Here is a 24,994-nt window from a genome sequence, read left to right as displayed (position 1 = left end):
TCCTTACTCAAGCCCCTTCCTCTGTTGGCACTCCCCTTCCTACTTCAGCCCTTCTGCAGGAGGCTCTGCGTGAAGAACATTCCCTGGGCAGCCTTTTGGATGCCCTTGGGCAGTTCCTGGTCCTTCCCGTCCCCCTCCAGATGGCACATCCACTGCTGGCCTCACACTGTGTGGCTTTTACTTGTTAATCTGTGAGTCTAAGGGCAGCCAGGTCAAGATGAGGCACCACCCATTAGCGGTAGCTGTCTTTCCTGGGGCTCCCTGAGGATTTAGGGCAGAGCAAGCTGTTGAGGAGTGTTGAGTGATTGAAAAAATAGCAATGGCAACGATCTGGGCCAGGCACGTGACATAGCAGATTTACCTCTCATGGCACACCCTTGGGACGTGTGTCACTCTCTCCACCTTGCAGCGCACGTGTGACTTGGGATATGTGAGTTTGTGCAACTTCTCTCCTGCCAAACGGGGCTAAAACACAGGTATGCCTCAGCCCTGGCCCTCCTCTCCACCATGTCCCGGGCCAGCCGCTCCGGCCCGGGCCAGAAGGATGTGGGGTCAGAGAAGCCACAAACAGGCAACTTCCTTTCTCCTGTCTCCACTTCCCACTCAGCCGGGACAGCTCCTACTCATTTTCTCAAGATCCTTATCTGCTCCTGCACTCGGAGAAGTTTCCCCATACCTTGCACACTACCCAGGAGAGGTGAGGAAAGGAGTGTTCCATGTGGTCACTGGGCGTGAGTAAGCATCTCTCCTCCCTGTGACTTCCCCACCTCTGCATCAGGGGCTGGGAAACCCCACTCAGGTCATCGAATAAAAGCTCTGGGCCCCGCAGCATGGGCCAGGGAAGAGCTCTTAGCTTCACCAGACACATCGAGACCGCTGCAAGGTGGTCTGAGCCAGACCCGCCAGGATGAAGCTCATCACCGTGGCCCTGGTGTGCCTGCTGCTGGCTGGGATGTGGCTGCACGAGGCGGACAGCAGGAGCAGTGAGTGTGGTTGACATCATCACTACGCTCCTCCTTGGGGAGGGTGCTCTGGGCTTGTGGGCAGGGCTTGCCCTGAACTCAAGGCCTCTGTCTCCTCTCCTCCTGGAAGAATTCTTCCTGAAGAGGGTGAATGGAGGACTTGGATGCGGTAGGGGCAAGGGGCCGGAGGGAGAAGGTGTTCAGGCCAGATGCCACAGCTCAGCTGCCAGCCTCAGCCGAAGCAGGCCCTGCCTCCTCCGGGGAGCTCTGAGGCTATTTAGGCAAGCCAGGAGGCCTGAGGCCCAGAGGAGGGACTGGGTCCTGCCTCTACCGGGGAACAGAAAACAGGCAGAGTGTAAAGTCAGGACCGAGACTAGAACGGGTGGCTAGTCACTGTCGGGCAAGTGTTGGCCCAGTGACTCAGGCCAGTCACTTTACCTCTCAAACTCTGCGTTCCCTGCTGGCAAAATGGGATTGATAATGCTTGCCCTCGGGGCTCTAGAAAGAAGATTGACCTAATTCCAGGCACCTGAAAAATGCTGCGTAGACAATGAAACAAGGAGGAAGGAGCCAGGATTGGAATTTGAGTCTCTTGGGGGGTGGGGGGTGGCAAAGAGTGTGTAAAGTGGCCAAGTTGGGGGTGGAGCCTGGACAGGGCTGAGGGCCTGGGTAAAGGGCATTCTAGAGAGGGGGTGGAGAGCATCTCAGCTCCTGAAAGCTCTTCCCTGGTCATCTCATCCGTTTGAACTCCTTGAACCATTCCTAGTCTTGACCGAAAGGTACAGACCACAGTTGTCCTGTGTGCACCAGGCTCACTGGGCCCCCAGAATGTGGAGTCCTGAGCCCTTGAACCCAAATATTGGGCCAGAACCGTACACTCATGGTGGGATGTCAGAACTGGAGGCTTCTTAAAAATCAGTCCAAAAAGTCCTGTTTGACAGTTGGGAAGTCTGGGGCCCAGATGGGGGCTCATCTTGGTCAAGGCCACACAGGTAGATTGGAGGGGGCTGGGATCTAAACCCCAATGTCCTGACCCTCTGCCTACCTACAGAAGTAGGTGGCTGATGAGACAGCACTGCACTGGGCTGGATGTAGTCCCCAAGCCTGGGCCTGTCCCAAAAGGTTTTGTTTGTTTGTTTGTTTGTTTTTTGTTTGTTTGTTTCTAACCACTTGGATAAAAGGAAAAACGTCCAGGTTAAGAAATAGATGCAAACCATTTTTTTGTGTGTTTTTCTTCTAGTGCACGTATCGTCCTCCAACTGTTGCTTCACGTTTGCGGAGAAGAAGATTTCCTCGCAGAGAATCCAGTGTTACAAAAACACCAGCTCTGCGTGCTCCCGCAGTAGTCTAATGTGAGTGGCCCTACCTGGGTCAGTTCCTGACTCTCTCCTCCAGGGACCAGAAATCAGCCCACCTGGAATTAGAATGGCAGACGCTAGATGGCGATGCTCCACCAGATTCTGGTTTCCGAACCTGGATCGAGGCCGCCAAGATCTAGGTGTGCAGAGCCCAGTATGGGCGCCAGGGGGAGCGCTGCGCTTCTTAGCAGGTGCCAGGAGGGATGCCCCTGCGCTCCCACAGTGACTTGGGTTTCTTGCAACTCCAAGGCGCCAAGTATTATATCCTGATATTTTATATCCAGAAGAAGGGACTGCTTAAAAGCTCCAGGAATTACTGTGTAGTGGGAAAAGTGAGGGGGTCACAATTATTTCCTGCCTCGGGATTTGCCAACCTATAATCTTGGTTGACCTTGGGCGGGTAACTCTTCTGCACCTCATTATCTGGGCACTCCTCTGCACTCCTTATCTGTGAAATGGAGTAAAGATGACAGTCGCATCATAGGGTCATTAGAAAGTTAGACTGAGGTAGCTTACCCCCACTTCTCAGTATCTAGAAAGCATTCACGTATATGATCTTGGCTAACCCTTTTGGGGCACCCATTTTCATTATCATGAACAGTGAAGTTCAGGGAAGTAGAGATATTTGTCTGAGGTCACCCAGATAATTAAACTTAGAATTGGTCTATAGTTTGGTTGGACAATAGCCAAATTAAAGAGGTGGGCAGGTTAGAAAAGACACACACACACACACACACACACACACACACACACAGTGAATCTAAAGCAATGACTGAGGGTTCCAGATGGACACAGACACATGAAAAGATGGATCGCGGGCCCTCATAGATAGTCTAGGATGGATATTTCCATACTAGCTAATCCTCAGAGTGTCTGCAGCCCTTACCCCGCCCTAATACAACAAATCACACTCTCCAGAAAAGGGAGAAACTCAGTTGAATAAGCTCTTCCCGAGGTTTGGGAGTTCTTCCCAGTGTACAAGCCGCAGGTCTTATGCCACAATTTCATTTTACAGGCCCAGAGAGAGAAGCTTAGGGGGACCCAGCAGCAAGGAGGGGGAGATGGGACTTGTGTGTGGCACCCAGGGGGCAACTCAAGGTGATTCGGCTCCTCTTTTGTTCTTTTCCCACAGAATCAAGCTGAAGGGAGGCAGAGAGACCTGTGTCTTGCCGACAGCCCGATGGGTTAAGCAATCTTTAAAGTCCAAGGAACCGTGCCTGCTAAAGTAAACACGAGTGGATTTCCTTCCATCCTGGACTCTGAAGACCGCATGGCTTCACCTGTCCCCCGCCTCAGCCCCTGACCCTATGCCAGTCCTTCTGCCCAGCTTTGTAAGGTCGTAGAGGGTTGACTCAGTCTTAATAAGCTATGTTGTTGCACTTTATATATTTAAATGCTAGAATCTTCAATTCCTGCCTCCCTGGGCTTCTTGGATCCCACAGGGATTTCAGGGTGCAAACTTGATTGGCACTGAGAAGCTGGGGCCAGGGGCCAGGTGGGTGGGGGTGGGGAAGACTGGTTGGTGCCAGAAGAATTGACTTCTTATCAACAGAGACAATAAATGACTTGCACGTCTCAGCTGACTGCCTTTTCTTGGGGCGTGGGGGGAACATTAATTCAGGACAGTGATGTAGATTCTCTGCTTCCAGGTTTGGCAGCGGGGGGTGGGGGGGGAGGAGGCACGGTGAAGCGGAAAATGGGAACTCAGGGTTGGGGTTCCCAAAGTCACAGCTGACCTAGCTGGAGGGGATCTTGTGAGGTCATCTGCCTGTAAGACGTTGCTAGGCCCATTCTACAGATGAGGTGACTGAGGGTTGGAGAGGGACAGAGATAGGCCAGAGGATACAGAGCGAGTCAGGGTCAGGTCTGGTGGTAGAGCCTGGGGCTCCTGCCTCTCAGGCCAGAACTCTCCCGTGTGTCCCAAGATGGCAAGTGACGGCCTGACACAGCATGCAAGGTAGACACATAGGGGAAGCGGAGGCCCCGTCCCTGTCAAAGGGGTAATCACAGGCCCCGACTGGTGCAGTGTGGGACTCCGGGGAGAACAGAAAGGGAGGGATGTGGCTTCTGGGTCTCAGGGTTGGCGCCCTTAAAGGAGTGGCCTTAGTGGAGAAGTTCTCATGGCTGCTCTAAAAGAGGCTTCTCTCCTTTCCTTGGCAGTACAGTGTCTGGCCCACTCTTCTTAAACTGCCTCTTCCCTTCTGCCCCCACTTCCTCCCGTCCTCTCTTGTAAGGACCACCGCAGGGCAGTAAGTTGCTCTCAGCTCTCCTTTGCCAACTCCTTCCAGCCCAGGGTCACAGGCCACCCACCCTGGCATGCCTCTGCCCTCTCCAAGGCTCTGGAGGCCTTCGGCCCCTCCCTCCTGCCTTCAGAACAGACTCCAAACTCCGCCCGCCCGTTGATATTCCAATCCCTCTACAGCCCCGCCTCCCTCAACCTTCCTTTCTAAAGGACTCTACCTCTTCCGTCCCCGGAACCCCAAACTTCAACCCCTCTCCCTTCCTTTCCATCCTGTGCTTCCTCTAGAAGAATCTTTGCCGTGACTGCGCTCTGGCATCCTTCAGGGTCGCTACTAACTAGGACCGGGTCATTTCGTTTTCCCCTGGAGGTCAGGTGCACGTAGTGTCTGTATTACTCTGAGGACCGCTTGGAGCGGGGAGGCATGGTGGCAGACAGACCAGTTAGAAGCTGATGTTGGGGCCGGAGTAATTGTTCTAGAACATGCTGGGCTGATGATCCAGGCCCTCTTGCGACACTCCGATGAGCCCATGTCGGCCAGCCACCAACCTCGCGAGGGCCTCCCCAGGTCGGCCGCATTCCTCCAGCGCCCTCCGCCAGCCACCTGTGCCTGGGAGCGCCCCCTACTGGTTGGAAGTGACGCTTCCCCAAGAAAACACCCTTACGAGATTTTAAACAAAATTTATTTTCTGCAACAAGCCCACAATCTTACCAATGGCCTTCTCCTTTCTGCACTAACCTAGTTAGCTACACTTCACATTCGCAAGGTCTTCCCCTCCCCGGATCGCAGCAACCCAAGGTTTGGAGGCCCATACAATGGCTGGGGAGTTAGGCAGGGACAGACCCACTGCTGGAAGCTTACAGGTCAGGGAACTGGGGCTTATGACGGGAAGCAGCTGGCTCAAGGCCTTGCTTTAAAAAAAGATCACCAATATTAAAAACAACCCCAAGGCCGGCAGCAATTCAAATAACCTTAAATATTACTTAAGACCTAGTACATTTTTTTTTTTTTTGGCATCACAATATGGAAAGCACCCTGTTTGAAAATTACAGTAAAATTAGTCCAGGGTATCGCCGGGCAGGCTGGAGGTGAATAAATCGTCGTTTCTCACACTCTGGCTTGGTCTTAGTGTGGCTGGACGAGTTCAAGGCTTCAGGGCACGAGATTTTTGACTGAGCTGTTTCACATACTCCTGGACCCATTTCTCCTTCGGGTCAGCACAGATCTCCTTGGCCAGCTTCGTCCTGAAGCTGTGGATGAAGGAGGGCTGCACAGTTAGATCCAGAGAGGACTCACTGTGCTCTAAACCCTGCGTGGCCCACCTGCTCCAGGTGAGGGAACCTCCCCGGGACAGGAGGGAGGGGGGGTGTGTGGAAAGAAGGGGACTCTGGAGGTAGTCACTGTTCTTGGAGGCCCTGGAGAAGCTGGCCTGGCATCAGCCAAAGCAACTGTGAGAATGCAAGCCCATTCGGGGAGCGGGGGTGGGAGGGGGTGTGGGGGTGGGGGAAGCCAGCCCTCTCTGGGCCTGTTTTCAGGGTAATCACAGTCTGAATTTAAGATCCCGGGTTGGTCTGATGCCTGTCCTCTGGGGTGGCACTTCAGGTGCGGGGATGTGGGAATGAGGTGGGGTGGGGTGGGGTCAGGGAGCGGGTGAGCAGCGTTTTTCTACCTACATGACAGCTCTCTGGGGACAGTGGCTGCTGGTGATTCGATAGGTCGTCAGCTTCGGCAAGGGGATCTTCTTATTGTTAAACGTGAAACAGCAAGGGAACAGGGCACTGAATGCACCTAGAGATAAAGTCACAAAGAAAAAGCCTTTTCGGAGGCGCTAGGTTTTTCTCAGCTTGAATAGGGCAGGAAGCGTCTTTGGGGACAGGAAAGGAAAGAGGCAGAAATGGATCTTATCTACCCCAGGTTCAGTGCTCCTGCCTGAAGCCCCGAGGTGGGGTGAGACCTGGACCACGTGGCTCAAGGTTCTCTCAGCTGCGTGGTGCAGACACGTCATTGCAGACAGGGGCAGGCCAGTGTGACAGGTCCTGGCTCTGGCGCTCCATGTGCCGAGTTTGTGAAGGTTGGCCAGGGTCAAAAAAAAGGCCCTGGATTTGGGGTGAACAGCTTAGGTTTTATCTTGGCTCTGCAATGGCTGGGGGTGGACGCGTAGGACCCCTCTGTCCCCAGCTTGGTCTTCAGCTTTCTGTCTTTAAAATTAGACGTTAAAGTGAAGCTCTGAGGATTCCCAGGGCTCTGATAGGCTCAGAAGTGGGACACTTTGGCTTTGGGCTTCCTAGAAGGAGAGGAAAAGGAAAAGAAGGAGACAGGGCGGGAAGGAGGGAGAGAGGGGCTTACCTGGCTGGGCGAGCGCCTGGAGGCTGAAGGCGGCAGCTGCGAGCAGCAGGCACAGAAGCACTGCGGAGACCCTCATGACCGCAGGGAGCTGGGGCGTGAGATCTGGAACTTTCTGGGCTGGTCTCAGCCTCTCTGCAATGCTGGTGGCCCTGCCTGCCTTTTATAAGGAAGCAGAGAGGGCAGGGGCCGCCAGAGGGATGACTGCCTGGGTCGCGTCATGGTCAAGTTGAGATGCAGGGCGCTCCTGAATCTGCTGAGCTGGGGGTTGGCTACCAGCGTTTTCCAGGAATTTCAAGAAGGAAGCTGTGGCTGCAGCAGGGCAGGTACTGTTTCCTTCCAGCTGCCCAGGCCACAGAGAGGAAGTGGGAACACAGATGTGGTACCACTCTCCATAGTGAGTGCTCCCAGGAGCTGTTCCTGGGCCTGGCTTTCTCTGCAACCAGAGAAAGAGCGCCGTGTGAGGGCTCTGCATGGGTGATGTATTTAGTCCTGACGAGGTGTATACCGTTATCATCGTGCCCATTTACAGATGAAGATGCTGGGGTGCAGAGACATGAAGTAACTTGCCCCAAAGTCTTGTGGGAAGTGAGTGGCGGCACCAGAAGAGAGAGCTGGTCTGTTTACATATAATCACTGCCACTGAACTGCAGAAGTCTTCCTCCGGGCGGGTTTATGTGGAAGTCTCGTACTTGAGACCAATCAAAGCCAGCTTCTGATGAATGACAAGGGCTCCTCTTGTCACCTACTGGTGCCCCCTTCTGCCACTCAGGCCCAGAGAGATATGGGTTGAAGTCCACTGATTTGTCCAGGACCCCTGTTTTCAGGGAGGACTGTTGAGTTTCTAGAGCTGTTGCCGGGAAGGCGGTTGCAGAGTAGAACAAAGTGGGATCCTTGCTTCTGGGCCTGGCTCCCCACTGCAGTGAGCTTCTGGCTGAGCTTGAGCTTGGGCGAACATCCCCGTGTGCACGGTGGGAGGGGGAATGGGCTTGGACTCTGGGAAAACACCTGCCAAGGGGCGTGGCCTGAGCCTTCTGTTCCCCATGCTTCTTCCCAGCTCCCAGAACTTACTTACTTTTTGGACCTGCCTGGAATGCTTTCCCCTAGGTTTTCTATTCTTGTGGGTCTTTCCACTCTAGCAAATTGTTTTTCACTTGTGTGCAATGAGGGTAAAAGCATGGAAATAGAGAGCTAAGATTAGTGAAATAGAAAATCAAATCATATATACTGGAAAGGATTGATGGAGCTCAAAGTCGGTTCTTTGATGAACCTACAACGAAGCTAATGCTCTCCTGAGACTCACCATGAAAAAAAATACAAAAACGTGGCACCTGAGTGGCTCAGTCTGTTGAGTATCCAACTCTTGATTTTGGCTAAGGTCATTATCCCAGGGTTGTTGGATCGAACCCTAAGTCTGGCTCCACATTGAGCATGGAGACTGCTATAAATTCTCTCTCTCTCTCTCTCTCTCTCTCTCTCTCTCTGCCCTTCTCTCTCCCTTTCTCTCTGTCTGTCTCAAACATACATGCAAAAAGGCACAGATAGCCAGCAGCAGGAATAAAGGGAGAGGTGTCACCCTGGAGCCTGTAGACTCCAGAAGGAAAATTGGACCCTTATGCCAAAAATTTTAATTTAGATGAAATGGATGACTTCCTAAAAACTATAACTTACCAGACTGCCAAAAAAAAAAGAGTAATTCTAAAACTACTGAAAAAATGGAATCAGTCATTGAAAATCCTCCTACAAAACATCCTCTGGTTCCAAGGGCTTTCGTAGCTAATTCTTTCAAGCATCCCATGGATTAATCTTTCACAATTTTGTTCCAGAGAATATCAAAAGAGTGTGCACTCCATTTCATGTTTTTTTTTTAACTTAATGTTTATTTATTTTTGAAAGAGAGAGAGAGAGAGCAAGTGGGGAAGGGGCAAAAGGGAGGAAGACACAGAATCCAAAGCAGGCTATAGGCTCTGAACTGTGAGCACAGAGCCCGACATGGGGCTGAAACCCATAAGCTGTGAGATCATGACCTGAGCCACCCAGGCGCCCCCACTCCAATTCATGTTGTACATCTTACATAACTTTGACACAAAAATTTGTCAAGAACCACACGAGAAAGGAAACCTGTTCCCCTGGACACACATTCCTTTCTGGTCCACCCTCTTCTCTGACCTGGGAAGCCAACCTATGTGGATCTCTAGAGTAGGACTTCAGGTCTGCCGTCTGTAGGCAGCGCTTGCGCACTAGGGAGCCCCTTGGGGCATGAGAGAGGGAGTAGAGTAAGGTGAGGTCTGCTGCCTCCTCTGGGCCTCAGCGTGGATGCAGTCCTCAACCAATGGCTTTCACTTCTCTCCAGGGGCTGGAGGGAGGGGGCGTATACCCTGGCCTTTCCTCTTTGGGTTAAGGGTCAGTTCCTACACTGTTATTAGCCTCAGAGTACTAAAGCACCCCTGTGGTTTCTCCACATTCAGCCCACATCTTGCTAAATAGCCTCTACTAATCTGTCCCCAGATCACTCAAATTTAAGTGTTATCTATTCCTTATTAGGACCCTCACTGGCATAGGTTTGGACCCAGTACCAGAAATGGCTCCCGGAAATGGTCCTTCCACATGGGATTCTGGGACTGGGTCGCTCATATATTTTAGGAGCGTCTGTTGGCATCATGGTTGCTTAAATCATCACGGGTAAGGTTGTGTGGCCGACTGTGTTTCAACGAGCCCTGCGGGTGATTCTGGTGTGTACCCAAGTTTGAGAACCATGGAGTTACAGCGCATCCCATAGCTGTCTCTGATCTCTAGTGAAGCCACCAGAAAGCCTTGGCAAAAGAAGCATCCCGGGGCCTTCCCTGGGAGCAAGTAGATCCCTTTCAACAGATCCACTTCTCTGAGCCTTTGGACTCCTTCCTAACACCCCAGGGAAGTCTCAGAATTACAGATTAATTAACTGCAGCCTTCTTTGTAAGCCTAGACTCCAATCAGCCAATCTGGCTGAGCATTAACATCATTTCCAGGTACTTGTGCTAACACATTAAATCCCAAATTTTCCGCAAGTATGCCTATGTCAATAAATTGGACGGAATGAGTCTTGTGTGTTATTCTTCCATTAGTGACCACTCCTATACATGCACCCTGAACCCACAAACTGAGTGGGTGAAGGGACATCCAAACCCTCCTGACTGTAGGGACTCCTGTCTGTCCTTCCCTCTGCTTCGGGACACAATATCTCATAGGAGAGTGGGGTTAGGAGCCAGGGATCTGGAGTCAGCCAGTCATGGCTTCAAGTCCTATATCCACCATTGACTGGTTATGTGATTTGGAGTAAATTGCTTACCTCTCTGAGCCTCTAAGAGGAAACTGATGGTTAGTTATTACCTCACTTTGATGTCAGAGCTGAATAAGATAATCCATGGAAAGTGCTCATCACAGTGCCAACAACCTCCATTTCTAAATAGTGACCAAGTGATGCTCACGCCTTTGGTCTGGGGCCCATGCTGGGGAACCATGCTGTGATACATCTGAGTCTGGATCCCACTGGGAGGAGTGGGATCTGGGATGGCACAGGCTGGACAGTGCTGCTTCTTGAGCAGCAGAGACAAGGTGGGCACAGTTACCACCCAGGAGCCCCAGGGCTGGAGAGGTAATCCGTGTTTTGGCCAGCAGGGATCAGTGGCAGCGGTTATGAGATCCCTAAACATGAAATGGATGGGATGCTTACTAAGGGACTGCTTGACTTTAGGTAGAAAATTTTAAGTTTTATGGGCAGAAACCTAATACAAGTCCCTGTATCCGTGGGACTTGAATTCATGGCCTCTTGAAACCCAATACAAGTCTCTGTATTCATGGGACTTGAATTCATTGATTCATGGCATCTTACCCAAGTTATCAAATCTAAACAGTTTCATAGACCTGAAATCTTCAGATCAGGAAGACCAGGAAGGGCCCTTGCAATGTTAGGCTGCAGATGAAATACAAGACAGTTGATTAAATTTGAGTTTCACATAAACAGTGAGCAATTTTTTTAGTGTAACTATGCAATTGGCAGTATTTTTGCTAAATCTGGAAACTCAGAGGTCTATACTGTAAATCTTTGCTAAGCCTTCCCCAGAGAAGCCTACTGCCGTATAACCAGGGTGACTCTGCCTTAGGGAAAGAAACACTGAGACCTTCTGGGATTATTTGATGATGGCTCTAAATGGACGCTATTCTCTGGATACCTGAAAATTCACCCAGGCTCCCTGGTCAGAGTGGGAGCTTATGGAAACTCTATTGGCATGGGGTTTCACTCAATGATGTTTAGAGCAGAAGTTCAGTTACCTCTTTTCTAGCTCAATGATCTTTATATGATATAAGTCTCCCAGAACTTAGAATCCTGTAATTTTAGAATCATTTTCTTGTGTGGAGTCTTAGGATCCAAGCCTCCTGCAAGCAGTGCCCAGTAGCCCTGGGCAATCTTAGTGCCCTGCTGTCTTAGACTGGAACATGCTGGAGTTGGCTTCACTATGTCATGTTGTGATTTTCAGAGGTTTACCCATTGAAGTCTATTCTCGTGGAATAACTTGTTGGGAAGCCTTGATATGTCACAGCTTAAAGCTACGACTAGTCAGAGAAGCACCCTGTACTTACGCTTCCCCCTGTCCATCTCACTTTACTCTTCAAAGCTGTCAGGAGTATTGAGATAGTACAGTCTTTCCACTTTACAGAACGGATATTTGACTGCTAGAATGGCAGTCAATGGGAAGGGAGTGAGCCAGCACTAACTGGCACTCTCTGCCCCCCGGGCTGGTCTCTCCAGAGAAAGGCAAGCCTGCAGAGGAAGAGAATAGCACCCTTGTGGCACCAGAGGAGGGAAGTCCCTCCATCCCCCTGCAAACAGTGCAAAACTGCTTGCTTACTCCTTCCTTCACACCTCCTTCTCTCCTATCTCCACATTCACTTACAATATCCCATCCACCTGCAACATTATTCCTTCCATTTGGCCCCCAACAGGAATCATGTGAGGCCTGACTTAAAATGTGCTTCCAGCCCATACAGATTCCACAGGGGACCAAACCTTGTTCTGAATGGATGGTTTACAGAAAATAGGACAAATCATAGAGGAACATTTTGATAAATGGACCATGTTAAGATTAGGAAGCTTATTTCATCAAAAGGCATATTTAAGGGAGTGGAAAGAAAAACCACAGATTATGAGAGGTGTTTCAATTCACACATCTGACAAAAGATTCCTATTAGGAATACAGAAGGTACTTCTATTAATTTATGGTAAAAAAGACAGCCAATCTACAAATGGACAAAATCTAAATCTAAGCATTACCAAAAATGGACAAAAGGCATGGCCTGGGGTTCATGAAAGAAGACATCCAACAAATATTTGAATAGATGCTCAACCTCAGCAGTCATGAATATAATGAAATTTTAAACCGCTACATGTGGATTATGGGAAGTTATACTCATAATCAGAATGGCTAACTTAAAAAGAATTGACAGAAGTGTTGCAATACCGAATGTGGAGCAACTCTAGTCCTTATACTTTGCTGGTGGCTGGGAGTGGATGTAAATTAGCACCATAGTTTTGGAAAATATTTGGCAGATTTGAAAAAAGGTTTGGTGGGTGAGCATATGTTCAACGTACACATATCCTATGATCTCTGTGTGTATTTCTATCAATCACCAATCATCTATTTATCATCTACATTCTACCTCTGTATTTATCTACCTCTGTGTCTATCTATCTATCTATCATCTATCTATCTATCTATCATCTGTCATCTACCTGTAAATCCTAACGTTTGCACCAATACCTCCAATTTCAGGCCAACACAACATGCTTTTTTCCCCTAGCTTTCTGACATTCCTATGTTTTGTCTATGGAAACTTCTCCAACAATAAGTGGCTTGACTTCTGTTATCTGCAATATATTTGCTTATTTGCTACACCCTTCTCTATGTCAACATTCTCCTAGTTATGTAGCTAACTTAGTCCCAATCTTGTTGGCCCTGAATTGTGGGCCACCTTCTTGGACCCAGTCCTACCAAACATGCTGGTCAAGTTCACGGTCTTGTCCGAGCCCTGGTCCCAAAGAGCACACTGGGCAAGTCCCTGATTCTGGTCCTAGCCCCAGCCCAGGTGAAAACCCCAATCAAATGCCCAGCTAAATGCCTGGCCCTGAGCCAGTGAATTTGTCTGTTGAGATCTAGGCATTGACCAAAGGAAAGGAGAACAAATATTGACTGTATGAAGCCATGACTCAATAAGACAGAGCCTTAGATGAGGACCTGTGTACAGATAGTTCATTTGGAAGTGATCAATGGAAAGGGATCAAGGATCCCAGGGATCAGGACTGAGCAGGTGGCAGAGGTGGAGAAGGAGGAGAAGCCAACACAAGTATGCATAATCCAGGTCAGCATAGAGGGTAGTGGGGACTGATTCCCCTGGGACTACCTGAGAAGCCTATGGAATGGCTCCCAGAATCCACCACTGGAAAGAAGGGTGGCAGGAGTGTGTGAACTACTGCCTCCACTCTTCATTGGCAGTAGGTTGTCACCCTGTGTTCCCTCCCCCACACTTCTGAGCCTTGGGCGAATGTGTAGGCTGAGCCAAATCCCGACCTGAGAAGGCACCCAAAGAGGAGCCTGTGGGCAGAAAGCAAGAAGTGAGGAGGACACTGGCAGCAGATGTGGAGAGACTGAAGTGAATCACAGCCTGAGGCAAGCTGTGACCTGAGGGTGAAATCAGAGGTGTGCCCAAGAGGATGGCCATCATCTTCAAGTGACCTCCCCAGTCTTCACTCCTAGTTGACAAGGGAATAAGTCGGGTTCACAGATATTAACCAATCAATATAAGGATGTGGATTTCCAAAGCACTAATATTCAAGTTAGGCCATGTAAAACATCAATAACTTAAATGAGATGACACATTACTTATGTGTTTATGTTTAATGTTGTGAACAAAGTTTGTTGTGAGTTGAAATATGATGACACAGTCCTGGAGTGCAGCTAGCTGGGCAAAGCTCAGGGGAAACAAATGGACTGTGTTTTGATTGTGGCCTGGGTGTCATTCTAGGCTGTGTCTTCTTGCATTGGAAATTGGATTTGTGGTCAGGCTATTTCATGAAACCCTGGTCCCAGACCTCATCAGCCAGCTTGTCCTTGAGGCTGTGGAAGAGAGGTGAGAAATGGATGGAGCTCTTGTGGCCAGAAGTGCTCCTCTTACCCAGCTGATACTCAGCTGCTTATTGTCCCTGGGGCTTGACTGTGCTACCTTGGACTTTAGTGGAAAGCTGGTCTTTAGACAGGTGATATATCTGACTTGTAATAGGCTAGGCTCCTGACTGGCTCAATGTTTGTTTTTTAAAATATATATACTTTAATGTTTATTTTTTAGAGAGACAGAGCATGAGTCGGGGAGGGGCAGAGAGAGAGAAGGAGATACAGAATCGGAAGCAGGCTCCAGGCTCTGAGCTGTCAGCACAGAGCCCGATGTGGGGCCTGAACTCACAGACTGCGAGATAATGACCTGAGCCGAAGTTGGATGCTTAACCAACTGAGCCACCCAGGTGCCCCTGGCTCAATGGTTTTAATCCTGGGTGCTTTACTTCCCCAATCTACCCTAGCTAACAGGAATGGCCAAGATTCCAAGAGACATGGAGGGGGCTTGTGAGGTCATCTGCCAGGTCCCCTCACTTTCTGCCTGTGAAACAGCACAACCTCCCATTTTTTATGGGGCATCTTAATGCCGGAGAGAGAGATCCAATTGTCCTAAGTGACATAGAGTCAGGGTCAGTTCTGGGACCAGATCCCAAGTGCTAAGCTTCCAAGTGTACTCAGATTGTCGTATCCCTCCACACGATCACAGATTACAGGCCTTGCAGAGCTGGGTCAGTGGAACAATAGTCCTCTTTCCCTCAGGGAGTGGTCTGGTCTTTGTGCCTTACTATGGTGGGCCTCATGTCTGAAAATGGAGCCAGCCATGCTCACGAAGTACAAGACAATCTTGACACTAAGAGACTATTAAGGAAAGGAAGTCCCATGCCTTCAAACAGATGCTTGCAATTTTGGGAGATTGGGGCTGGAGATAGCTTAATTCTGTGTCTCAAGGGCACCAGCTGTCTCTAAATAGTTGCCTTATGAGATTGTAAGAGAAGGTCTATGTTCCAGGTCAAATGCTTTCCCTCTCCAACATTTAACATACCACTCCATCTTGCCCATTCTACCTAACCTCACCCCCACTCCCAGCCTGCTTCACCTCCCCTGTACCTTTACAGTGGCCTGCCTGCCCTCAGGCCCTCCCTCACTCCGACACCATACTCAGATACCAGGTCATTCTTCCTCATGTGCATCTTGGAATGTGACACTGTCCTTCACTCCTATTTCCAAAACTTTTAGTGCATCTTGTTTTTCCAGAGTCCAGCCAGATGGGATTTCCCCCTCCATCCACTCTCTTCCTCCCCCTCTTGTACCAGCTCTGAAAAATCTTTTCATTTCCCATTGCATGCCATTCCCATTCAAGACCAGTCCTGTTGAAGATTTTTTAACGAAAAGCCTTGAAAGAGCTTCTAGGTTATAGACATCTAGTTTCCTCTAGTTTCACTACTAGGACAATAGTCTGGGTTTGAGGATTAATTAGTTAGATAAAAGTTGGGGTTATGGAGAAAAGTTTGAAGCAAGAGAGAGACCGGACAAAAGGAGGTGTGATGAGAAAAGAAATGTGCAGGTGATGTTAGAGACTGGAGCCAAAGGCTGGAACACCCTGAACCTCAGTTGAATCTAAAATACTTCTTAGAGGATGGCCCCCAAACCCTAAATTGCCAGCCATTGCTGCTGTTTTCTTCCTCCTAGCTAAATGTTACCCCATGAAAAATAAGACCAAGTTGTTTAGGGGCACCTGGGTGGCTCAGTCAGTTGACTGTCCGACTTCGGCTCAGGTCATGATCTCACGGATCATGAGATCGAGCCCCGCGTCAGGTTCTGTGCTGACAGCTCAGAGCCTGGAGCCTACTTCAGATTCTGTGTGTCTCCCTCTCTCCGTCCCTCCCCTCCTTGTGCTCTCTCCTTCTCAAAACTAAACAAATAAACATTAAAAAAAGAACAAGTTTAAAGTCATATATTTTTTCTTTGAAATTGCCATATAGTCATTAAATAACATTAATTTCAACAACACTACACAGCAGTACAGGAGCATTGACTTTCTAAGAATTCAGAAGTGTTTCACTCTGATGATCCATGGAAGGACCTGACAATACTGTAGGCAGGTTGGAGGGAGAACAATGACATCCTGCCATGAACTTGACTGAGTTCACAGGAAAGAAAACATGCCACCAGATTTTATATTTTATATTTATATATATATATATATATTTATTTATTTATATTTATATATTTATATTTATATTTACATTTGCTAACATTTATATCAGAAAAAGTCAAAACATCAATAACTTAAATATAATTAAATAATATTTAAGAAATGTGCTTTAAATTATTATACAAAGTGCTATTGTTGGGATTGTAATAAAATAATATCACTCTGCCCTTGGGGAGGGTTGGGGGAAAATAAATAAGATTTTCTTCAGGCTCTGTCTCTCCAGTCTGGGTATAAAGGTTCAAGGTTTCTGGGTTTGGGACTTTTGGTCCAGGCGCTTCATGAAATCCTGGACCCACTTCTGCTTGGGGTCAGCACAGATCTCTCTGGATGTTTTGGTCTTGAAGCTGTGGAGGGAAGAGAGGGCAGTTAGATGGAGCACCTTGAGGATTTTGTCCAGGAATGTGGCCTGTTGGACCCTAAACCTGAGCAGCTTTTTCTCTCTGGGTGAGGGGGCTGGATGGGGACAGGTGGGGGAGGAAAAGTCCTCAAAAGGAAACTGTGCTCTTGTCCCAGGGGAAGCCCTCAAGCTCCTGGCTGAAAGAACTTGGATGATCTGGCCAAGCTCCCAGAAGGTTAGCCTGGACAGAGTATGGATTCCCTCCCATGAGCTCAGTTTCTCCATGGGGTAAAAGTTCCTTTGGATTAGATGGTATATTTATCTGACTCATTTGGAGTCTTTCCCTTGTATGTAACTCAGATAGAACTTTTGGTGGAGGGTTCCAGGGCATGATCTACTCACATCACAGCTTCCTGGGGACACTGGATGTTGGTGATCCTTGTGTAGCTCTCTAGCTTCTGCATAGGGATCTTCCCTTTGACCACACTGAAGCAGCAGATAATTGGGATGGAAACTGAACCTGAAAAACATTTTGCAAAGAATGATACAGTTATAATGCATCATAAGCATGCATTTGCAAGGGCAGGTAGAGAAGCTAGGAAAAGACAAAACAAACATACAAGTTCCAATGAACACTGGGCACTCCCAAGTCCAGTGCCTTAGTTCACATTCCACAGATGAAATGGTGCCCAGGAGTCAGTTTCCTCTTTGGGAGTCTGGGGACCCTCATTGTTGACTTGGAATGGAGAAATCTCACGTGACAAGACTAATCCAGTAGTGCCATTAGGAGGATCCACTGATCCAAAACCACTGACACCAAAAAGATAAGTTCTAAGAACTTGCTTCCCAGCTTTCTGTCCCCATGGGCTCTAAAGCCAACCGGTGTCATACACTGAGAGGCCCCTGGGTCCTTATTATTCTTACATGGCTGCCTGTAATTCAAAATTTGAAACCCCAAGCACTAATTTTTTTCCTCTGCACTACTGCCTGAAATGTTCTTCACATCCACAATGAGAAATGGTCCTTCCTTCTGTGTCACATCCCCAAACAATGTAAGGGTCATTGAGGTAGTGGCTGCATTTAGTGTCTCTTCTCCAGCTGGTGTCAGGAAGGACCATGGGGACTGGCCTCAGTGGCCTGGGCATCTGGTTCTGGGTCTGGCTAATTGTGCCATGACAGCTCTTTTTTATCTCTGCTGTTGGTTTCACTTTCTCCATCTCTGTAATGTAGGCTATGCAGCAAGCATGCTGGGATGGTAGTACCTACAACAGTTAAAATGGTAAGCCTTAGGAAGAGAGGGCCTTACCTGGCTGAGCAAGCACCTGGATGCTGAAGGTGGCCACTGTGAGCAGCAGGCACAGAAGCACTGCGGAGACCTTCATGGCAGAAGGAAGCACAGGAGCTTGGGTGTGAGAGATGGAAGTTCCTGGGTTGGTTTCAGCCTCGCTGTTCCTCTGGACACCCTGCCTGTCTTTTATAGAGAGCAGAGTGTGTGGGCGGGGTCATGAAGTAAGACTTTGAATATGCTTAGTAGGCACCAGATCCTGGGGGTGATTTCCAAACGCTGGAAGAAGGAAGCTGAACAGTTTCTATCATTCACTTAGACTATGTGGAGTAGAGGTGAAAGGGTATGTCGTTGTACCAAGAGAAATACAGGAAGTGACCTCAATGGAATGTTAAGGATATGGAAATGGAAATGTTTGAAATGGAAAATGTTCTGTTGGAAAGGAAGAATGGAAGCTGAAGTCATAGTGAAGTGAAGACAATCAAAGATCTGGCCCTCTCTGGGGCCCAGGAGGCCTGAGACTGGGTTTTAAGTCTTTGACTGTACTTTCCATCAGACTCAGGTCCCTGGCATCCTAAACTAGTCAGGCTCCTGTAAAACCCCACACAGGTAGCCTGATACAACCCTGGCAGAATGGTGGAGTCCGGGAAAATCTTCAAGTTTTAATGCCATGGAATCTTATGTTATGGAGCATGAGAATTGGACAGCACATACTGATCTTGCAGGGTGGTGTTTCCAAATATTTTATTTAGACACTAATTTTTCTTTCCAGTGAAATCATAAGGAGAAACTCAATATTTCATGCAGGTAGAATGGGTCTGTTTGAGAAAGGCCTTCAGTTCCCTTTGTTTACATACAGTGGGGGTAGGGGTGGAGAAGGAAGGGAAGGAGCTAGGTTTGCAAACCACTGACCTCTTCTACTCGCCTCCCCTCATGTATCTGCCATTACGGTATCATGTGGAAATCCCACTGCCCTTAGACTCCCCTGTGCTCCTCCTCTCAAATCTCTGGCTACCACTGATCTTTATAATATCTCTATATGTTTATTTTTACAGAATGTCATACAGTTGGAACCATACAGTATGTAGTCTTTTCAAATTGGCTGCTTTCACTTAGAAATAGGCATTTAAGCTTCCCTTGTGTCTTTTCATGGCTCATTTCTTTTTATTGCTGAATAGTATTCTATCATATGTGTGTATCAGTTTATTTAACCATTCATCTATTGAGGGACATCTTGGTTGCTTCCATTTTGGGGCAATTATGAATAAAGCTGCTGTAAACATTCTTGTGCAGGCCTTTATGTGGACGTAAATTTTCAAATCATTTGGGTAAATATCTAGGAGTGTGATTGCTAGATGATATGGTAAGACTATGTCTAGCCTTGTAAGAAGCTGACAAAGGGTCTTCCAAAGTGGCTGTACAATGCATTGTTCATTCTCACTAGCAAAGAATGAGAATTCCTGTTTTCTGCATCTTCACCAGCATTTGCTATTGTCAATATTTTGGATTTTAGCTACTCTCCTGGGTGGGTAGTTGTTTCTGATTGTCTTAATCTGCAATTCCCTAATGACATATGATGTTGAATATATTTCATATGCCAATTTTCTATTTGCATATTTTCTTTGGTGGGTGTCTCTGATGAGGCCTGTCACTATTTTTAAATTGGGTTGTTTGTTTTCTCATTATTGAGTTTTAAGTGTTCTTTGTATATTTTGGACACAAGCCCTTTAACAGATGTGTATTTCACAAAGGTTTTCTCACAGTCTATGGTTTGTCTTCTCCTAATGGTGTCTTTCATGCAGGAGAAGTTTTTCATTGTAATGAAGTCCAACTTATTAATTTATTAATTTCATGGATCAGGCTTTTCGTGTTGTGTCTACAGAGTCATCACCAAACCCAAAGTCATCTCAATTTTTTTCTATGTTATCTTCTAGAATTTCATAGATTTGAATTTTACATTGAGGACTATGATCCATTTTGAGTTACTTTCTGTGAAAGGTATAAGATCTGTATCTAGATTCTTCTTATTTTATTTTATTTTATTTTGCATGTGGATGACAAGAACCATTTGTTGAAAAGATTTCCTTTTCTATTGAATTATCTTTGCTTCTTCAATATTGATTCTTCCTATCCATGAACATAGGATCTCTATTTACTTAGTTCTTTAATCTTTCATTAAAATTATTGTAGTTTTCCACATATTGATATTATACAGATTTTCTTAGATTCATTCCAATGTACTTTATATTTTAGTCCTAATATATATATAGTATTGTGTTATTAATTTCAAGTTGAAATTGTTTGTTGTTGGTATGTGGAAAAATAATTGAGTTTTATGTATTAACTTGGTAGCTTGATACCTTGCTATAATTGCTTTTTTGTGCAGGAGGGGTGTGTGTGTGTGTGTGTGTGTGTGTGTGTGTGTGTGTGTGTTTCTTTTCCTACATGGACAATTATGTCTTTTACAAACAAAGACCTTTTTTTTTCAATTTATTCTCAATTTGTATACCTGTTTATTTTCTTGTCTTGTCTTATTGCATTAGCTAGGACTTCCAGTATTTTGAATAAGCGTGGTTAGAGGGAACATCCTTGCCTTGTTCCCAGTCTTAGGGGAAAAGCATTTTTTCATGATTAAGAACATCATTTCATTGTTTCTACATCAGTAAATATGATGTTAGCTGTAGGCCTGTTGTAGATGGTCTTTATTAAGTTGAGGACACATCTCTCTATTCCCGGTTTGCTGAAAGTTTTTTCATGAATGGGTGTTGGATTTTGTCAAATGCTTTCTATTGGTATCATCATATTGATATCTTTGTGTACTTGGAATAAACCCCACCTGATTGTGTTGTGTAATTCTTTTCAAACATTGTTGAATTCTATTTGTTAATATTTTGTGGAGGATTTTGTATCTAGGTTCATAAGATGGCCTATAGTTTTCTTTTGGTTCTTCCAGGATGGCAGGATTTTGATCACTTTGGGGACAGTCCCCCTGCCAGATATACTATGTATCACTGATCTCTATGGGGCTGTGTAGGCTAACAGGTCAAATTTGCTTATCTTTTTAATTTTGGAAATAAAATCATTGTCTTACAAAATACCCTGAAGACCTCATTTTTAATTTCTCCTCTGAGCAGTCTTCGTATGGAAAATGCATCTATAAACAAATGACAGAAATAATGGTGGAAATCATAGTTCTTGGGAATCAAAAAGGAATAATCAAATGAATAGAAATAAATTGCATGTCTTGAGTCTAATCCTGATTTAGCCAATAACTAGCTAATGACTTGCCCAATGTGACCATGAACTAATCTTGACTCTGAGGTTCATTGTCCTCATCTATAAAGTATGGATTTTTGAAAAGTTTAGGGATGGTAAATAGTTTTCAATCATGTATTAACCTGATGGATTTATGGTACGTGACCAGAAAGGTTTGTTGGGAAAACAAATAAACAATAAGCCTTCATTTGAGTATTGAATGTAAAGTCATGATTGATTATTGATGTCTGCCATGGGTACAACAGTGGGAATTGGTACTTCCCATGTAACATAGTTTCTTTTCTAGTGTTAAATCATATTTAAGCTCTTCTGTAACTTAATTTATGTATGATTATCTGCAAATGATCCAATCAGAAACCAGAGAGGCTGGGATGCCAGGAACTTGGAGACAAGTGTTTTCAGCTGTCAGCCCTAGGAAAGACAGTACAGCATGGTAGTTAAAAGTCTGGATTTAGATACTAGGATTACTAGTTAATATCTATGTCAGAGAAGGCACAAGTAATCTAATTTCTTTGTAGTTCAAATTCTTTACCTATTCTTTGTTTTTCTTATATGGAAATGAAGTTTATTGAGAATATTAAACTACCTAACACTGAAAATTTACTTTGCAGAGTGAGTGGCGTATGGTAATACGTGCAATAAGGTAGCCATTAGCAATAGTCAAATAAAATGAGTGTTCTGTCTAGAACAAGCTAGAAAGGAACTCAAAATGTAGTTCTTGGTCTCTTTTACCAGTTCCCCCCAAAACCATTTCCAAACAAAGATATGTGATAAAGACAGGCCTCCCGAAATGCCTACACTTTAGATGAAGAAAGAAAAAGAGTCTCCTGGAAACAGAGAAGTGACGTCCTGCCATGAACCAGAAGAATGGAATGTTGTGGAGTCTCAGAAGAGATGGGGGTCAGATCCCAGTGTTGATATGCCAAAGAGCAGCAGGCCTAATTCTACAGGAAGTTCAGAGTTCTTAGCTGGCAAGTCACTCTGATTATGCAATTTCCCTTTCTTGCTTTGTTTTTAAACTGAAATCAAGAAATCCAAACATAAAAAAGTTAAAACGAAACTTTAGCCCATGCAAGTTCATGTCTGTCCAGCAGCCTGGCTGTGTCGTTCAAGGAAGTGGTCATTTTGCCTCTTCCCTTTTCCTTCTCCACAGTGCTTTCCCAGCAAACAAATTCTTGAAGCAGTTTTGACAACCCACCTACAGGTCAGTGGCTGCAAAGGGGAGCTTGAGGTCAGAAACCTGTGAGTAGCAGGCAGGAAATGAGTATCTTGGTATGGAAATAGATCTGAATTTTTAGGTGGTTCTTAAGGGATGTGATGGGAATGGGAGAGCACGTGGGAATCAGAATTGCTGCGTTCATTTTCCAGTTCAGTCTCCAGTGTCCTCAGTGGTCACACAATTATAGATTGCATTGGAAGAGACATTTGCATTTAATTTCACTAATCTTTTCACTTTACAAATGAGGGAAAGAATTATGGAAGTGAAATGATTTGTCATGGATTGTACAGCGACTACATGACAAACCAAGACTGGTCAGTGGTCATGTCTGAACGAAAACCATTTTGAAATTCAAAGTTAGAAGACAAAGACCAGGTAGAAGACTGCAGTGAGGTGCTCCAAAACCCCAGGGACCATCTAATGTCCTAGTCCCCAGATCCACCTATAATATCAGGATTCTCTGGGCAATTATTAGTAAGATATGCCTTAACCACTTCAGTATAATGAGTGAGAATCTTTGGAGATGATGTCTTAGTTTCTGTTTTTGAAGTGCGCTGAGTGATTTTTAATCAGATCCATTAACCTAGTTCAAATGTCTCATTTACGGATGTATAAACTGAGGCACAGGGTAGGAAAATGATGTGCCCAGAGTCACTTGGAAAATTTAGTTAAGAACTGATACCAGAATTCAGAGATGCAGGCACCATGCTTAGTTATGCACTGGGCCTCTTTGGTCCCTGGTACAGGTAGGGTCTCAGTCTAGTGGAGGACCCCAGATTTCCAATGTTTTGTGTCTGAAAGTCTGTTTTGCAGGGAGAAACGATTATGGGCCCAGCTGGAATGTACATGATTTCAAGGAGGATTACTTGATGGGTCTTAATAAGAACAGCATGAACAGATTCTATTTGGGCTCGAGGATATATAGCTTATGCCACCAAGCTCTTAACCATCATTCCCACTCAATGCTTAAGATTTTCTTGGCACAGGGGATCTCTGAGACTCAACAAACTAACTAGTAATGTCTATTCCTGTCCTTTATAACTCCATGCAATCGATGGGATTTTAGGATAAACTCCTGAATGGTGTTTGGGGCTATGGGCTGGATGTGAGAAAGAGAGGTAAGCAGGGTCACTGGACTCAATGTGAGGGCAAGACTGTGCTATTATGGCAACTAGAACATTGTCTTAATAATAGTGAGCTGTTCAGTTGTTCCTGGGTCTTTGCTGGGAGCCACTGGGATGTGGATTAAAGTCTCTGAGCCTGCTCTGCTGGTTATGTGGGGGGCATTTGCTGTGATCCCCGCTTCCTGGCTGGGTTGGTAGTGTGGATTCTAGGTGCTGCCTCACCCTACTCTGTCCCTGCTGGAACAGTGTGGTATAGCAGAGCACAGCACAACATCACATGGGGTGCCTCTTACCCAGCTTCCAGGGGTTCCTTCACTAATAAGTGAGTGAAGGGCTTTGGTACTGCTCTAGTCTTTCCTCACTCGGGCTGTCTTTATCACCAGGAATACCCTGGTCACTGTGGCAGGTCAGAGACATGGGGGTTCTTGTAATAGCTCTAAAGGCCTCTGCCTTAAGTGACACATGTCACTTCTGCTTATATTTTATTGATCAAAGTGGGTCATACAGCTTGCCTGTCTTCGAGATGGCATGGAAAGCTAATCTTACCATGTGACAGAAGAATAAGAACTGAAAATTTCAGGGGATATCTCTAGTCACTACCACCTGCTCCGTGGTATCTACCTCAGTTTATTAACTGTTAAACTTTGCAAAGAAGTGACTGTTCTATGTGACATTCTTTGATTAAATGATTTCTTTTACTTCACATTCAAAATAGTCCACTCTTTTTAATTTTTTAAATTTTAACTTGGAACAGATTGGTGAATGTAAATAGTTTCATCATCTTCAGTGCACCTCTTGGCATTCTAAATCAAACATGATGTATTATTTTTGTTCTCCTTCCGTAAGTGACTTTTATCTAAATGTCAGGGAACTGTACCAATGACTGCCACACAAGGTTATCCACATCAACTCAGTAAAGTGGGAAATTATGATAAAGCCCTTAACGGATACAGGTGTTAATTGGCCCTTAGAGCAATATTTTTATTTCATTATTTATGAAGATCACAATTAAACTCGTGAAGGCTAAGAACCTCTACATTAGTAACTATGAAGCACTGTGAAGGAGCCTTTGTGCTATTAAATGTTCCACCTCACATACAAAACAGTCGCTGTTTTGTTTTATCAGTGTTTTTTTTTTTTTCAGTGGGACCGTGTAGTCTACCTAATTTGATATTATATTATACCCCATAACATTCTGGACCAAACGTGTTTTATGATCTTTATGTCAAAAATAACTAGTTTTTATTCTAGCTTAAAAAAAAAAGGAATGCATAACGTTAAGTCAATTGTAGAAACTTCAGGTCAGTATGATACACACTAATGTATTCCACCATATGAATGAACTGAAAACGTAAAACCTCCCTCTCAAGGCATCTGCCAACACGGGTGATTGGCAGCGGGCAGATGTGATGTCAGCACCGTCCCGGAAGTGCACCCGCACACGCCCACCTGTAGCAGCAATGCTGGCCACGTTCCAGACTACGGATCGC

At 46.1% G+C, this 24,994-nt stretch overlaps 3 protein-coding genes across 3 annotated transcripts; 1 reads left to right on the top strand and 2 right to left on the bottom strand.

Moving 5' to 3' along the window:
- Positions 1-907: 907 nt before the first annotated feature.
- CCL1 (C-C motif chemokine ligand 1) lies at positions 908-3,593 on the top strand. The gene is made up of 3 exons (XM_007096079.2): positions 908-983; positions 2,203-2,314; positions 3,453-3,593. Exons 1-3 carry the CDS (start codon positions 908-910, stop codon positions 3,547-3,549), a joined length of 285 nt encoding a protein of 94 aa, XP_007096141.1. The 3' UTR covers positions 3,550-3,593.
- Positions 3,594-5,239: 1,646 nt separating this feature from the next.
- Positions 5,240-7,027, bottom strand: LOC102966422 (C-C motif chemokine 13). Its single transcript, XM_007096063.3, has 3 exons — positions 6,907-7,027; positions 6,234-6,348; positions 5,240-5,810 (listed from the first exon to the last, which is right to left on the bottom strand). The coding sequence occupies exons 1-3, from the start codon at positions 6,980-6,982 to the stop codon at positions 5,705-5,707; spliced, it is 297 nt and encodes a 98-aa protein (XP_007096125.1). The 5' UTR covers positions 6,983-7,027; the 3' UTR covers positions 5,240-5,704.
- Positions 7,028-16,304: 9,277 nt separating this feature from the next.
- On the bottom strand, positions 16,305-18,032 carry LOC102966713 (C-C motif chemokine 8). The gene is made up of 3 exons (XM_007096064.2): positions 17,907-18,032; positions 17,003-17,120; positions 16,305-16,607 (listed from the first exon to the last, which is right to left on the bottom strand). The coding sequence occupies exons 1-3, from the start codon at positions 17,980-17,982 to the stop codon at positions 16,502-16,504; spliced, it is 300 nt and encodes a 99-aa protein (XP_007096126.1). The 5' UTR covers positions 17,983-18,032; the 3' UTR covers positions 16,305-16,501.
- Between the last annotated feature and the right edge of the window lie 6,962 nt (positions 18,033-24,994).

This window comes from Panthera tigris, chromosome E1, assembly GCF_018350195.1.
Source record: "Panthera tigris isolate Pti1 chromosome E1, P.tigris_Pti1_mat1.1, whole genome shotgun sequence".
Taxonomy (NCBI): domain Eukaryota; kingdom Metazoa; phylum Chordata; class Mammalia; order Carnivora; family Felidae; genus Panthera; species Panthera tigris.
This window is presented reverse-complemented; position numbering and strand designations above follow the sequence as displayed.